The 16,073-nt window shown below is 46.6% G+C and overlaps 1 protein-coding gene across 3 annotated transcripts in view; it reads left to right on the top strand.

The window, feature by feature from the left end:
• The window catches only part of DGKG (diacylglycerol kinase gamma), a 211,674-nt gene that overhangs the window by 168,976 nt on the left and 26,625 nt on the right, over nucleotides 1–16,073 (top strand). For all 3 annotated transcript variants that reach the window (XM_043473481.1, XM_043473483.1, XM_043473480.1), the window contains one exon: nucleotides 7,416–7,593. In XM_043473481.1, coding sequence (XP_043329416.1) covers nucleotides 7,416–7,593 — 178 coding nt within the window. The remainder of the gene's footprint in view (nucleotides 1–7,415; nucleotides 7,594–16,073) is intronic.

Here is a 16,073-nt window from a genome sequence, read left to right on the forward strand (position 1 = left end):
AGAACTCTACAGCGAAAGATTCAGGCTGACAACACCTAAACCCACTAACCAACACGAACATCACCAAAAAATGAGACAAGCAAATTATGTGCCTGTTAATGAGATGCAATAGTAGATACACTGATAGAGTAGTCTTGCTAAAACGTCCATCCTGAATTTGACCAGCCCTGCCGATAGGCTGGAATATGTTTAAAAGATACCTCAGAGGTGCAGTAAGCAAAATCCAATATCTGGAAACGCTACATAGCCTTCTGTCTCAAAGAGTGGCCCACCACCCCCAGCATCATTTTCAGCAGGGGGCACGTAGAAATGCAGCCTCAGGCCGCCTCAGACGTCCTGAATCAAAATCTGCATTGAAACCATCCTGAAGTGATTTGTATGCACGTTGAAGTTTGAGAAGCACTGCTCTATGAGCCAAATGACCCATTTCCCCCCATAAATATTACAAGGCAAGAAAAAAAAAAAAAAGAACAAGGAATTTATAGATCAGAAGAAACCTAAAAGACATATCAGCCAAGTTCAACCTGTAGACCTTTCAGACAAACCAGTTATTTTTTTAAATGAGACTCTTGAGGAAATTTGAACAATTACTGGATATTTATCAGTATTAAAGAATTATTGTTACATTTTAAAAGTGGTCAGAGAATTGGGGTAATTCCTTTTTAAGAGTCTTATCATTTAAAGATACATAAAGAATCTGCCTGCAATGCAGGAGACCTGGGTTCAATCCCTGGGTCAGGAAGATCCCTTGGAGAAGGGAATAGCAACCCACTCCAGTATTCTTGCCTGGAGAATTCCATGGACAGAGGAGCCTGACAGGCCACAGTCCATGGGGTCTCAAAGAGTTGGACGTGACTGAGCAGTTTACTTTTAGACGTATTTGTAGATGAAATGATAGAATATCAGAGATTTGCTATAAAATAACAGTTCAACATGGTGGTGGGGAAAATGAACTGAGTTAGAGTTCAAAAAAGATTAGCCATGAGTTGCTAACTGCTGAAGCTGAGATTTGGGATTCATGGGATTTATTATTTTATCATCCTGTATATTTGAAAATATCCCTAATAAAAATCTGTTTGTTTTCTTTAAAGTCCAAGAAGGAGTCATCAAAGATGAGAAAGTCCATCAAGAGAAGGCAGTGGCAGGGGAACCCAAGACAGAAAATGTCAAGCAGAAAGGGGACAAATGCCCCCAGAGCCACGGGGGGTGGGGGTTGTTCCACCTTACAATCCGCCTGGAAGAGGTCTTTCCAGACAGCAGACACTGCCAGATGGCAGGGAGGATGAACCCAAACAATCTGAGTTCTGAACTGGAGAAAATCAGTGCTATCGGTGGCACCCTGAATCGAGGTTAGAAGACGAGAGAATTTCCTAGTTGCTAAAAACTGAAACAGGTCATCAAATAAATTATGGGATCTCCTTCTCTAAGGACCTTCAAAAATAAGATCCACAAGGCTAAAATGGAGGCGGCCTCATTCCCCATCCGCCGCCTTTTTCAGGTCACCGAGGCCGCCAGGCACCCGGGGCGCGGAAAAGCCCACAGCCCAGGCAGGGAAGCACCGCTGCCCTCTCTCACGTCCTCGGCTCTGTCCCTCTCAGGCAGCACGGCCAACTTGGCAGGTCCTAGCTCTGCCCATAATTATGAGGATTTTAGGAATCGCCGAGATGGGTGGAAGGGGATGGGGGGATGGGAATGAATAGGACTATCCACTGACTCTCCACCATCCCTCGGCTCAGAAACTAGAACTTCAGATTGTCTTCGCCGGGGTCACGAAGTTTGAACTCGCCGACAGCTGCGGGCCGGCACAGGAGGGCCTGGAGCCGGCGGGTGCGGGCGGCTCCGGGCCCGCGCTCCGGCAGATTCCTGAACGTCTTCCAGGCGGCCAGGAGCCGGGCTGGGCCGGGATGTAACCACCCACCCCACGCGCCGGCAGCGCCGCTGCCTCAGACCCGCGTCCGGCACCTCACCGCCCTCGCCGGCTGGGAGCACGGCTCGGGGCGTGTGCGTGCATGCTGCCGGAGGGCTGGGGACCAGAACTGTCTCTGTTTCAACCCATACCCGGCTATAACTACCTGGGTTTCACTGCACGCAGCCTCGACTCGGAGGCGAGCCTGCCAGCACAGAGCTAGGTTAGGGATGGCTAATGGTGCGCGCAGGGACCGCCGCCCTCCTTGCACTCTCCCCAGGAGCCCCCTCTCCCCTCCCCCGTGGGAGCAGGGGGAGGGGATCCCATGACGTCATGGAACTGCTGGAGGATTTAGCTCAGGAACCGCCGGGGGGGGGGGGGGGGGGGGGGGGGGGCTGTGTTCCATATAAGCCTCCTGTGTACTTCTCTCCACGGCTCCATGTTTCCAAATCCAGCACGGCAGCTTTCCACCTTTCCGGAGCCCTAAGCAGCCCAGGGGTTCTGAAAGAAAGCAGTGCATGGTGTCTAGGCCAAGAAGTGTGGAGAATAGGCATGCAGGTATGGTCTGGCAAGCCTCCCACTAGCATGAGTTGGGCCAAAAGGCCATTAAAATGCTTCCAGCAAGGCCTTAGATAGTGGGAGAATGATTTCAGGCTTAAAAATGCCTCATAGCACAGGTATTATTATTATTAACAGTAATAACAGTGCAGACAATTGTGGAATGCTACCGCCTTCCAGAGACCAATCAAACCCTTTAAGTAGATGCGATTTCCCTACCCCCACCCCATCTTACAGATGACAGATTAAAGCTGGAAGAGTGAAGGAACCAACAAGAATCCAGGATCCTACAGCTGGCAAGTGACAGAGCCAAGATTTAAACCCATCTCTGTCTCCAAGCTCAGGCATGCTCCTTCCAAGACAAGGCAGTGCCTCTCAGTTTTCAAATAGGTGCATTCCGAAGGTGGGGGCATCTATAGCCAGCAGTCCCCAAGCTCCCCCCACCTCCTCCACTCTCCCCAGTCCACCTACGACTCAGTGAGATAGTGGGGGAGGGGACATCCTATCATAAAGCAAAGTGAGGACTGTTTGCGCTTCCAGGGAGGTTAAAGGCTTACCAAGTTAATAACTAACACTCTTGAGCTTGTTAGGACTAGAGGCGGAGGGGATAGGGCACCCTTAAAACGGCAGTAGGGAAGAAAGGGGACATTGTGGAATACTAGGTGCCAATGACTGGGCTGTGCAACTAGTTTACTTAAAAAAAAAAAGGAAACACAAAGCTGGCACAGAGGCAAGATATAATACTGATACCAACACTGGCGTGCTGGGCACTGCTCTTAGTACTCTATAAGACAGAGCAGTGGTGGGAGATTTCAGTTATTCAAACAGCTGCACGTTTAATTTTATGATAAGTCTAGCATCAGCAAAAGTCCCACGTTGCTGCACTGACTTTCATCTCCAAAGTAGAATCTGGCATCTGACTTGCCTAGGTTTGCAACTGAGCTCTGCAAGCCTGTAGAGTGGAAGTTGTGTAGCCTTACACCAGCACCCTAACCTCTCTGAGACTGTCACATGGAGGTAGCAATAGTACCTCCCTCATGGTGTTCATGTAAGCATCCCAAGAGAGTGTAAGCTCAGGACCAGTACCGTGCAGAAGGGAGCTCTCATCAGATAGCTGCTAATAATATTATTATTACTTGTAGAAGGGAGGAGGGATTTTGGCCAACATTGATTAAATTGAGCTCATGCCGAAGTAACTACAACCGAAAGAAAGAGTGACTGAGTGGTCTAGGAAGTGATAAGGGTGCAAAAATTTCAGTGCTGGGCACTGGGTTGAACAAAGATAATTTCAGAGAGTTTGGTGAAAAGTCTGACCCAGTGGGATTCTAGCCCAAATCCCTAAATAAGAATATGTGTTTAAAGGACAAAAGGATGAAAGACATCCCAAAGTAAATTTCTTAACAGTTCATTAATTCTTTCAGGAAGAAAACAGCAACAAGTTTTTGATTAAAAAAAAAGGAATCACTATGACAGCAACAAGGAGGTCTGGGTTGAGTCCATGCTTTTGGAGGGTTGTACACATACTCATAGGGGCTTCCCTGATGGCTCAGCGGTAAAGAATCTGCCTGCTATGCAGGAGACACGAGTTTGATCTCTGGGTGGAGAAGATGCCCTGGAGAAGGGAATGGCAGTCTATTCCAGTATTCTTGCCTGGGAAATCCCATGAACAGAGGAGCCTGCCAGGCTACAGTCCATGGGTCACAAAAGTAGGACATGACTTAGTGACTAAACCACCACCATCAAACATACTCAGATAAGGTGTGAGTGTGTACCCAAGTATGAATATACAAAGGCAACTCCGACCTGTGATCCTGGCTTTGGGCAAGCTGAAGGCCAAGCAGAATCTTAGACAGTGTTTGAAGCAAAAAAGAACATGGAAAGTATACCTCATTAGGATTTTGCCATTCCAAGAGAGCTTTTTTATCTTTTCCAGAGGGAGAAAGAATAGCTTTAACAAAAAAAATTGAAGAACGGATGATAAAAGTGGGTATCAGAGCCCAAGGTTGATCAATAGAGAACTGCTGACCTTGAAAAACATACACATTTAAATCGAAGTTGCTGGACAAACCTATATAGATGTCGTTTGATGACCACTTTGACAAATCTACAAAGCAGAGTAGGTTCCAGCCAATGAGAGGCAAACAGACAAATGTCCCAGTTTTTTTTAAATTAGGGATACATTCTGGAAGGCACAGACTGACAAACTTTATCCCACCCCTGGGAAAATTCTGGAGTCAAGTATTAACCAAGTATTTGTTGCCCTTTACAGACGTTAATGGCTTTATATGAGTTCTCTTATTCCTTTTCTGATGGAGGTCGTAAGGTGGTCATTTAGGAAATGTTATTTGATCTCAGCACAATATCTTATGTTTCAGTGGAAAGAGCACAAATTTGAGGTCTGCAGACCGGGATACTAGCCTAGCTTCACAATTATGAGTTGGGTGACCTTAACCTCTCTGGCCTCATTGATGGAAGATAGGACGTGTTCTTTTAGGTCCCTGTCATCTCTAAGTTCCATGATTCCACACTGCAATGAAAAGTGGGCTAGGTGATGGTCATACACAGAGAATGCATCCCTAAAAAGGCAGCCATACCCCAAGGACCGTTTAACGTACAATATCTGGTATGTTAAACTGACCAAGGAAAGGGCTTGTTCCCTGTTTTGCCCATTTATACATGTATTAAAGACAGTCTCCAAATGATAGGAGAGCGATGGCATACGGTCACAGAATGAAGATTTAACATAAACTAGATGGACTGGAGGAGGCTTGGGCTGAAAACCAGATGAAATAAGTATAAAACCCTATGTCTAAGTTATTTAAAAATACCTGTATGAGTTCAGGATGAAGAAGAGCAGGCTGAGAAGTAGATGATGGAATAAGGATCTGAGTGCCTGAGATGACTTCCCATTCAAGGTGAAGTGATTCAGCCGTCATCTAGCTGCTCACAAAAGAGCTAACGCAACTTTGATCGTACTTGACAATAAGGATAATGGTCATGGCGGACATATTGAGCCCGTACACGGGCTCCCCACATTCTCATTTCTGGGGCATGATAGCATTGGAGGATTCCAGCCCCAGGAAGTACTGATGCCTTTGCCACCTGTGCCATCAGATCCTGCCATTGGTGGTGTTTTCAGTGCCAGGACCTTATAGAGTAGGAGAGTAACAAACCATAGTGTGTATCGATCAGGGCAAGTCTGTAGGAGGGGCCAGAAGGTTGAGACCACTCACCCAGAGAAGGCACAACTAGATGGTGGTGTGTGAGGGAGGAGAGAGAAAGGAGTGGGTAATACTGAGGCTCCAACTGCCTGCCATCAATCCATGTACTTCTATTTGTAAGTTGTGCGACTTGGGCAAGTTACTTAGCCACCTCTGAGTCCTGGTTTCCCCAAATGTAAAATGAGGGTAATCTTAGTAACTAATTTATAAGATTATTATGAAGGTAATAACTGAGATGTGTATAAAAGCTTACTGGTCAATGGCAACATTTTAGTCATGTGCACAGTGATGAAGTGTACATATCATCATGTACCTGGTGGGCGCTCCCATGGAGGAGGAAGGAGGCTCATTCTGACTTCAGAAGGGAGAAAAGGACCAATGGGTGGAAGCAAGAAGGAACAGAAGCATGTTCAACATTAAGACCTGTCAAATAATCAGAACTTCCTAATAAAGAAAGGAATTCCTGGTCACCAGAGAAGCCTACTCTATTCCATTTTGTAGCTGGAGAAACAAGTCATGGGGATGACAAGATACCATAAATTAGGAGCTGCAAAGAAATCAGGATGCCCGGATGAATGGCAACAAGCCCTACCTTGGCATTCCTCCTCTTTTGAGAAATCTCTGTAAGTTTTGATTTGTAGGTAACCTCAAAGAGAGATTTTTGTTGCATGCTTCTAATTTTTTTCCTGCCTCATAATAAGCAAGATAAATAGGGCTTTGTAGTCCAGTTCCCCAACTTTGAATCCATGCTCTGTTATTTATCAACTGTGCAATCTTGGACAACTTAGCTTACCTCTCTGGGTAGTGTTTTATTCTGTAAATGAAGTAAACTACCTCCAGTTCTGAGGAACAAGGATCAGAGCTAATATATGTCTTGCTGTGTTGCTGAGCATTACGCCGAGGTAGGCTGACTTCTATTAGATACCTGAGACAAACAGATTCAAGCCTTCTGGCCTTTTGTACCTGGCGGGATGCGGGTGATGGAGACTGGATAAAGAAACTCTGCTACATCAGCAAGCACATATGCCAAAATTGCACTTAAGATAGAGATACAGGAGACAGAAGAAGTCTGAAAGCCGGCCAAATCTTAAAGTCTTATACTTCTCACAAGAGGGATTAAATAAGAAAGGGTAAAATGAAACTTTCCTGTCATTTGTTGAGAATCTGCTGTGTTCGAATCTGGACTCCATGTTCCACCACATCTTCACAGTGGTGCAGAAGGGACAGGATTGATGATAATGAAGTTGGACTGGAGCACAGTTTGCAGTTGTCTTCTGAACCAGCCCTTCTAGATCTATAGATCAGTGGTCCCCAACATTTTTGGCACCAAGGACTGGTTTGGTGGAAGACAGTCTTTCCACAGAGGGAGGAGTGGCTTTAGGATGATTCAAGCATATTGCATTCATCGGACACTTTATTTCTGTTATTACATCAGCTCCACCTCAGATCATTAGGCATTAGATCCCAGATGTTGGGGACCCCTGCTAGAGATGGTTTCTGAAGGTTTGTACTGTACCCCCAGAGTTGACAAGGAATCACCACCCTCATCTCACTGCAGTGGATAAAGCATTAGACCTGAGCAACTTTAGCCACGATTCAGCTTCTGACAGAGACTGGCTGGTGGCTAAGGGCCTGTCACATTCTTGATGAGAGCCCCCACCACACTCACCACACCTGAGTTGGGATACAATGAGGACACTAACAGATGACCTTTCTTCTCTGTCCCCCAGTGTGACGGGGTTGGGGTGGACCTGAGCAGCATCTTCCTCGAAGGCATTGCTATTCTCAACATTCCCAGCATGTATGGTGGCACCAATCTCTGGGGAGAAACCAAGAAGAACCGGGCTGTGATCCGGGAAAGCAGGAAGGTCGTCACTGACCCCAAGGAACTGAAATTCTGTGTCCAAGGTAAGCCAGGCATGAGAAAAATCGTGCTAGGTCAGTGCCTCAGTGGGAGCCATTTTCAGTGGGTCTGTCAGCAAACTGTGTTAGGATCTACAGCAGGCTCGAGAAGGTTCTGCAGCCTTACAAGAACCCAGCAATACACTGACTCATCCCTGGTGCGTCATCATTTATAACCTAATTGAGAAGAGAAAATATACAGTAAGGGATCCCTAAATGGCAGTCAGTAATCAAACCTTGCGTTTGAAACTCCATGAGGTTAGAAGCCAAATGCTACTTGTGTCAGGATTACCAGTCCTTTAGTAACTAAATCCAGTAGTCAATTCTCAACCTGGATCTTGCTTCATCTGTCAGCAGCATTTGACCCACCTTCCTGATTTCCCTCCTTCCCACTGGTTACTTCTCGTTAGTCTCTTTTGCTGATTCCTTGTTTTCTCTTTAACCTCTTGATGCTGGAGGGTCCCTAGGAAGGGTCCTCAACCCTCTCCTCTCTCTGTCTGCTCTCACTCCCTTGATGACCTCATTGAGTAGTGAGACTTTATTTAAGTACCACGTGAGGGCGAGTGACTCAGCAAGTCCAAAACTGAACTCCAGCGTCCCTCCCCCAAACCTTCTCCACCCACAGCCTTCTCCATCTCAGTTGACGATAACTCCAACCTGCCCATTGCTTAAGCCAAAACACTTGGCAGCATCCTCGATTCCCTTTTATCTCACATTTCATATCCAAGCCATCAGAAAATCTGTTAGCTCTACTTTTTAAAAACATCTAAGATTCACCCACTTCTCACCACTGCGCTCCTACCACCTTGGTCTGAGCCACCATCCTCTGTCCCCTGGGTTCCTGCACATCCTCCCAGCTGAATTCCCTGCTTTGTACCCCCACCCTCTACAGTCTGTTCTCACCACCTCATCAGAATGCCCATGGGCAAATATGTCTGACTGTGCCACTCTTCTCAAAATTCTGCAGTGGCTAAGATTAAAAGCTAAAGGTCTTTACGTGGCCTAGAGAACCGTAAATGGTTTGGCCTCTCATTAGGTCTAGACATCTTCTTCTTTTACTCCCCCACACTCCCTCTGCCTCTGCCACCCTGGCACCTTTAACATGGCAGGCTGCTTTCATGAGCTGACTCTTCTTTTTGCCTGGAACAACTTGGTAGTGTGCCTTAGAAGCCATCAGGTAGACCATCCTACCCACCAGGATACAGAACGCAGGTCTCTGAGAATGCCCCTAAAATTACTTTCAGCCCTACGCCTTACCAGCCATTTCCACGAACGCAGCGAATGAGACTTAAAGTTCCTGGCATCTCTGACTCCTCTGTGGATTGGACAAACAGGCCTCACTCATCCCCAGGGATCCCAAGTGGACTCAGTGACCTGGGGCTGGGGGAGAAGCCATATGTGAGGAGGGCTGTGGCAAAGACCCCCCAATGAGGAGGCAGGAGAATGGATTCAGATCCAAGTGCTGGCATTCACCTACTTCTTGGCACCTCGGGTTTCTTTTCTATAAACCCTACATCTGATGTAGAAGTTTTGATAACTGAATGGATGGGACTGACCATTGGTTTCTAAACCACACCTGTCTATAGAAAATGAAGTCCTGGGCCCCAGCCCAGATCTCCCTAATCAATCTCTGGGTTGGTTCCTGGGAATCTGGACCTCCCCAGACAATCTGATGGGCTGCCAGGTTTGCGAAACATTGACATAGACAAGTATCCCGGAATCGGAGCCTGGGTTCTTTGATGTCCGAGGCTGTTGGTCCTAAGACTGGATGCAACCCCACCAGTAGGAGGAAACAAAACTTGGCTGACCATCCAAGAAAGTGGTTACTGGCTTATTTCAGACCTACTTGTTAGACAGTCAGATTGTTATATTCCAAGGTCATCAAGGCGTCACCGTCACACCTGTTCTTTTTAAGAGAGAACTAGGGATTTTTTTTTTCTCTGCTGCCCTCTTAAGTCCCCTTTCCTTCACACAGTAAACTTTTCAATTTGTATAAATTATTAAACTGAGTAATGTGTTCCTCCTTCCTCCCTTGGCAGGGGAAGTTGTGGGTACTAGCAGAGGGTGGGGGAAGCACTGGAGGTTGTAGAAAGTTCCTGCAGACTTTCCCACCCTCGGGCTTTCATCCCAGCCCCCACTCTGGCATCTCAGCAGAACAGAGTCAGGGCAGGATCCCACCACCCATATCAGGCAGGGACTTGGGGACACCGTTGCTGAGGGTGTGTTCTGGTTAGAACTCAAGGACAACTGTCAGTTCCTTACATGTCTTACCATTTATCTTCCCCTTCTTCAAGCAATAATAATGTCTGCTGATCGCTCATGACCATCATGTACAGGAACTCTCTTCCTCAAATCCCCCTTTCTCACCCCAAGAATATGCTTTCAGAGCTAAAAATGAAGCTACTTCCTGTTCTTTAGATGAGGACTTGAGCTGATCAGAGCAGAGGCTAAGGAGAGAGCCTTGGCTTCTTAGCTTTGCAGAGAACCAACCAACAGTGAGCTCTCTTAAAGGGCCATAATCTCCTTTAAGATGAGATGTTAATGAGGAAAAGCTAAAGAGGTGACCCATTTTAGTGGAAAAGCATTGGCCTAGTAGTCAAGAATTCTGGGTTCTTGTGCAGGTTCCCATAGCACACAGGTTCCTTACAGAGCTGCAGAACTATGGCATGGCCAGGTTTTGGTCTAATGGATTCCTTGAACAGAATTATATGGCAGGTTTGTTTCTTCAGTGTGTTTTGTCTCACAGCTTACAGGCCAGTGGCTGAGAAGGTAGGGATCTCTCTCCCTGCATGTTCATCATTTATTGGGATTTGTTACTCTTTGGCAATTTTACTGGGCTTGAGGGTCAGGGAAGAGACAGGAGAAATTAGTGGGAGGGAGGGGGTTTATCGTAGGAAATGTTAAAGGAAATGACGACAAAAAAGGTTACTGTCAGATCTCATCATGGGTCAGTCTTTCTTCTAGGAAAAGCAATCCAGAAAAGATCAGTCAGGATTAACATGGAGACTTCCCTAGTGGTCCAGTGGTTAAGATTTTATGTTTCCAGTGCAGGGGTTTCAGGTTTGATCCCTGGTCGGGGAACTAAGATCACACATGCCAGGCAGTGTGGCCCACCAAAAAATGTTTTTTAATTAAAAAAAAAAAAAAAAAAGATTAGCATGGAATGAGTTCTATACAACCATTGGCTGATTAGAAAGCAAGAAGTGGTCCTGGGAAAAGCACCAAGCTTGAAGTTGAATGACCTGGGTTTAAATTTAGGCTTTATACTTTATAATCTTATAAACCTTGGAAAGTCACCCAACCTTTCTGAGTCTCAGCTTCCTCATCTGTAAAAATTGGTATAATAACATCTAGCTTGTTATCATGATGGATGTCAGAGTACCTGGAACATAGTATAACCTCAAGCTGTAAGAAAATTTTCCCCTCACCTTTAATGCTGCTTTATATTGGTGCTAAAGCCAAATTTCTGATTTTGAAGTTCTTATCTCTAGCCTTGCCGCCTACCCACACTGTCACTAAGAAACAGCAGAGATCCTGCCAAACTCCAGCAGCCCCTTTGCCCTAGCACATACTAGGGCATTAAAGTCATACTATCAATTGTACCCACAGCATCTTTTCTAGACCTTTCAAGGATGGAGGCTAGATGATTTTAATTTTTGTATCCCCAGTGCCTGACCCAATGTAGTTAGTCAAAACAAACAAACAAAAAAAAAAATAGTTGTTGAATAATTGAGCAGTCCACAGCATTCATTCTTTTTAGTTTTTGTAATACCAATAAGAATAGTGACAGATAGTATTTTGTAGTCAGTTTTGCATATATTGACTTAATCTAAGTCCTAACCAGAAACCCATGAGTAAGAGTACACCCACTGCCCACCATGTCACCGTTTCATAGTTGGGAAAAACAGAGGCCCAGAGAACTGGCAGGACTTACACAATTTATGTCTACTGGTTGTAGCAGAGCCAAGTCCATGATTCCTGGCCTGGCCCCAAGTGGTTAGTGTCCACCTAGAACATTTATTTGAGAACCTACTTTGTGTACTGCACAAGCCAGACCCTCAGGAAGTATTTATGATCCAGTCCAAACAAACACTTGGTTGAAATTCTGCTCCTCCTACAAGACCTACCCCAAGGGCCATCTGCTTCCTGGAGCCTATAGTGGTACCTCTGGAAGTGAATCTGGCCTCTGAATTCCTAGAGCACTTAATTTTGCCTTCTGTCTTGACAGTGCACTGGTTATGGGTAGCCTTTTCTCATAGGCATGTGTATCCTCATCATATCTTTCTCTTGCCATTACCTGGAAAATAGGGAGCATGTGTTCTTCACCTTTGTGTCCTCTTCAAAGACCAACATCCTACCTGACCCATTTCTACAGAAATGCTTATCAGAAGGAGGGAGAGAGAGAGAAAGGAATCTTGCCTTTGGTCTATGAGCACAGTGGGCAGTAGATTCTGGAGCTGGACAGGAACACACCCTCAGTGAAAAATGTTGGAGAAAAAAATATCTTATAAACTGTTCAATGCAGCTATTTGTGTAACTGAGAATTTCATTTTATGAAACCATTAGAAATGCACTTGGTAAGTAAGATATGCCTGAAAAAGTGAAAGTGAAGTCACTCAGTCGTGTCCAACTCTTTGCAACCCCATGGTCTGTAGCCCACCAGACTCCTCCATCCATGGGATTTTCCAAGCAAGAATACTGGAATGGGTTGCCATTTCCTTCTCCAGGGGATCTTCCCGACCCATAGCCTAGAGGACTTATAGCTGAGAGTCAGTGTAGAGTAAGAGCCTAACCATTTAACTAGAGGTTGAAAGACCCAGGCCTCCCCACCTCCAGCCGTGTGACAGTGGTTGAGTCATTGAACCTCTCCAAGCCTCCATGTCAACCCTTGCAAAATGGAACCTGTTATAATCTCTCTCCCTCAGCATAGCCACCTTGTTTTGAGGGTTAAATGAAATCGTCCACTTAGAACACTTATCAGAAATGCCTGGAGCATGGTAAGCACTTGATCAATAGTGGTCAGAAGAATTAAGTGATAAGTATTTAGTATGTAAGAAAATGACCAAATTTAGAATTTCACTCTCTTGATCTCTGCTTCAGGAATTTGGTCTAGAGCAACCCATAACTCTAACAAGGGTTACTTGTTGGCACCGTGCCTAATGTGTTTGACTGTTGCTGCCAGTGTGGGGGTTCCACCTGAGCAGGCTGTCTGCTGAAACAAGATAAGGGGAACAGCACCAAATCTTAAAGCACCAAGGGTGTGCACAGCACAAGATTACATCAGTCCCCATCAGGCTAGAGGCTAGGGAGTAAAGCCCTGGAAGCTCTGCCACTGCTTCTCTCTGGCAGCACTCTGGATGTGAATGCGGAGACTTTTACACATGTTCTCAGACTCTTCTCTGGAGCTTCATATCTGTCCCCATCCAGCCTTCAGTCTGGAGCCAGTAGCAGCCTTAAGGCTAAGTCAGCCGCACCTGGCCCCTCTGGTTATTCGATATTAAGGTCACCTTCCCCTCAGTGATTTCTTAGTCAATCCCATTTGAACTGCCACCATAGTGTCCTAGACGAGTTTCTAAGTAGTGAGAGCATAAATCTGCCCGGAGTCTCATTAGGTAATAATTTTTGCAATTCCTGGTAAAGACAGGGAGACAGACACCGTTGGTAGGATATACAGTTTGAGTCAGTTTCCCAGCAGCAGGGACAGGGTTTCTGTCATTTATTCAACACACACCTACGAAGCACCGACCAAATGCCAGGCACAGTGACGAGCAAAACCAGGCCTGATGTCTGCAGCCATTAGGGAGTGCGGGAGCCAGGCCTCAGTAAAATAGTCCCACTGATGGGCGTATAATTAGAATCTGTCATAAGTGCTAAGAAGGAGGATGATGGCTACCCAGTACGCCAGTTGACCAGCCGGGTGTGGCTACAGATATGCCTCACTAGTCTGGTACTCAAACCAACTAGCAGGCACTCACATAGGCAGCCTCCTGGAAAAAGCATTTAGTCATCAAATGTGCCTCCCAGATGCCCAGGTCTTGCCTGGGAAGAGGAAAACCCGCCGCCTCACAGTCAGTTGACACCACTATGCAGGCACAGGTAGTTCAGTCTGCCCATAGATCTGTGCCCGCATAGATCTTCACTAGTTGTATGGGTCACACCCTGAATCCCAAAACAAGGGAAAGGGACCCCAACCAGACATCATATCCACCATCCCAGGTTGGGAGCCACAGTTCAGTGAGATAACAGGATAATCGTGAGCACATGAGTTCATTGCTTCTCGGGGCTCCCTCTTCCTTTGTATGAAACTAGAACAGAAAGTGGCCAGTTGGGTTCAAGAGCTGTCCAGGGCTGTAGGTTCCCAATTTTCGTATTTGGTGGAGACCTGACCAGAAAGACAGTCATAGTGAGCAATCACCAGCCTCTTACCACTCGTTCAAGTTGAAAAATAGAAATATTCCTAAAAAGCATGCATTTTGCAGAGGTCTCTCTAGCCAAGGTCTCACCTCGGGGCTGAGACAGAGCAAGGAGAGTGACCCCCTAAGAGCCTGGGGATACTTAGATGTGCACTGGGATGTCCCTCAGTGCTGGGAAGTAACCATGGCAACATACTAGTCATTCCTTGTGACAGTGGCAGGCCTACAGAGTGACCCTGCTCTGCTTTCCACAGAAAATCAGCTTTGTCACTCAGTCCTTCAGGCACCCACATTGGCATCAACAAACCCCAAGGCATTCTCTTCCCCCTCTTTACACATCTTCCCTCCTCTCCTATAGCCCACTACCCACCCCTATGTTCCCTGCCTTGTTGATAGCATCACGTCCCCAAGGTAGGGACCCAGAGTCAAGCACTTCCCCTATGGTGACTCATGAAACTGTCCTGTAATAATTAACTCAGATGGTGTCTCTCCCACCCAACTGTGAGCTCACAGTTCTAGATGTCATAGTTCCTTCTACATGCCTATGCCTGGCATGGTCTCTGAGACCTCGAAAGAGCTAATTAACATTGGTTGACCAGAAGCTCCCAGGGTCAGGAGCACCTGGAGTGGTAAGATAGGGAATTGTGTTTGATGGGATGGAACATGTGTGTGTGTGTGATGCTCGTGAGCAGTGTTCCAGGGCCCCTGTGCTGGCATCAGCCCGTACAGGAGGCCAGGAGTTCCCCTCCCATCCTTACTGGTCCTTTCTCCGAGCACCTGTGTATTCCCAGCTGCCTCTATGTTGCACAGTCCCTCTGCTCCTGTCAAGGCTGCCTGCTGGACTCTGCGGGTTATCCAGGTGTGTTTTCACAGCTTCCAAATAAAAGCCACACAGCCTGATTCTCAGATGCCCGTGGAAGCTATAATATTTCCTATGTAGTATTGAAATCCGAGAATCACAGGTCTCTTTAGAAATTTAGAGGTCCTTTCCTCTAGATAAGGAGAGTGAGAACCAGCAAGATGAAGTGGCTGGCTTGACCAAACCTGGATTGAAATGCCAGTCTTTTAGTTCACACAGGCCTGCTCTCTGTGCACTAGAGCAGAGGTTGGCAAATTTCTCCCATAAAGGACCACATAGTAACTATTAAAATAGTTAGGCCTTGTGGGCCATACCATCTCAGGTACAACGGCTTTCCTCCAACCACTTAGCATGAAAGTGGTCATAGACAACACACAGGCAAATGGGCATGGCTGGGTTCCAGTCCAACTTTATTTACACAAACAAGCATCAGGCTGGGTCTGGCCCTCCAGCTGTGGTTTGCCCAGCCCTGCACTGGGACCTCGTGTGGTCCACAGCCAGCATCAAAGGCATCACCTGAGAGTGTCAGAATATAGGCCAGACCTCCTGAAGCCAAATCTGCCCGTCAGCAAGATCCCCTGGTGGTGTATGCTTGCTCCAGATTGAGAAGTACTGCACTGGTGGGGCTGGCTGCCCCTGCTGAGAATGCCAAAAAGAAATTTCCAGATTAGAAAAAGTGAGGCCCAGGGAGGTTAATTGACCCATCCAGGGTGACACAAGTTGGTGGACCTGGGACTGGAGCCCAAGTTGTAGTCTTTCAAACATAGAATTGCTTCTACACACACCAGAGAACCCATCCCATCCTCCCCATTTCTGCCTGTCCCTGACCCAACCCACATTTACTAGAAATTCTAGTGAAGCAATTCCTCATTCTTTCCCAGTTGACTTGTGAATCAAGAGAACTCTGCCTCTAGCTGTGTCTCCTCCCACCCACTCCCTGCCAAGACTGGGAGGGGCAGGGGAGGCAGAATTGGGCCTCCAGAGGCTGTTCCCCTTCTGCAGAGGGAAACTTGCTCACACAGGTTCAAGTTGGAGTTAAACTCCAACTGAATTCCTGCCTTTGGAGATTTGCTGCTCAAAATAGAACGAAAGAACCTTTCATTTTTCACTTGCAGAAGAAAATTCTAGACCGGCTCTCTGGCAGGCCTAGACATTGTAGATTTTTCCCTCTTCTGCTTGCCCCATCTTGACCCACATACCAGCTTCTGTTCCCC

The sequence above is a fragment of the Cervus canadensis genome, chromosome 7 (assembly GCF_019320065.1).
Source record: "Cervus canadensis isolate Bull #8, Minnesota chromosome 7, ASM1932006v1, whole genome shotgun sequence".
Classification (NCBI taxonomy): domain Eukaryota; kingdom Metazoa; phylum Chordata; class Mammalia; order Artiodactyla; family Cervidae; genus Cervus; species Cervus canadensis.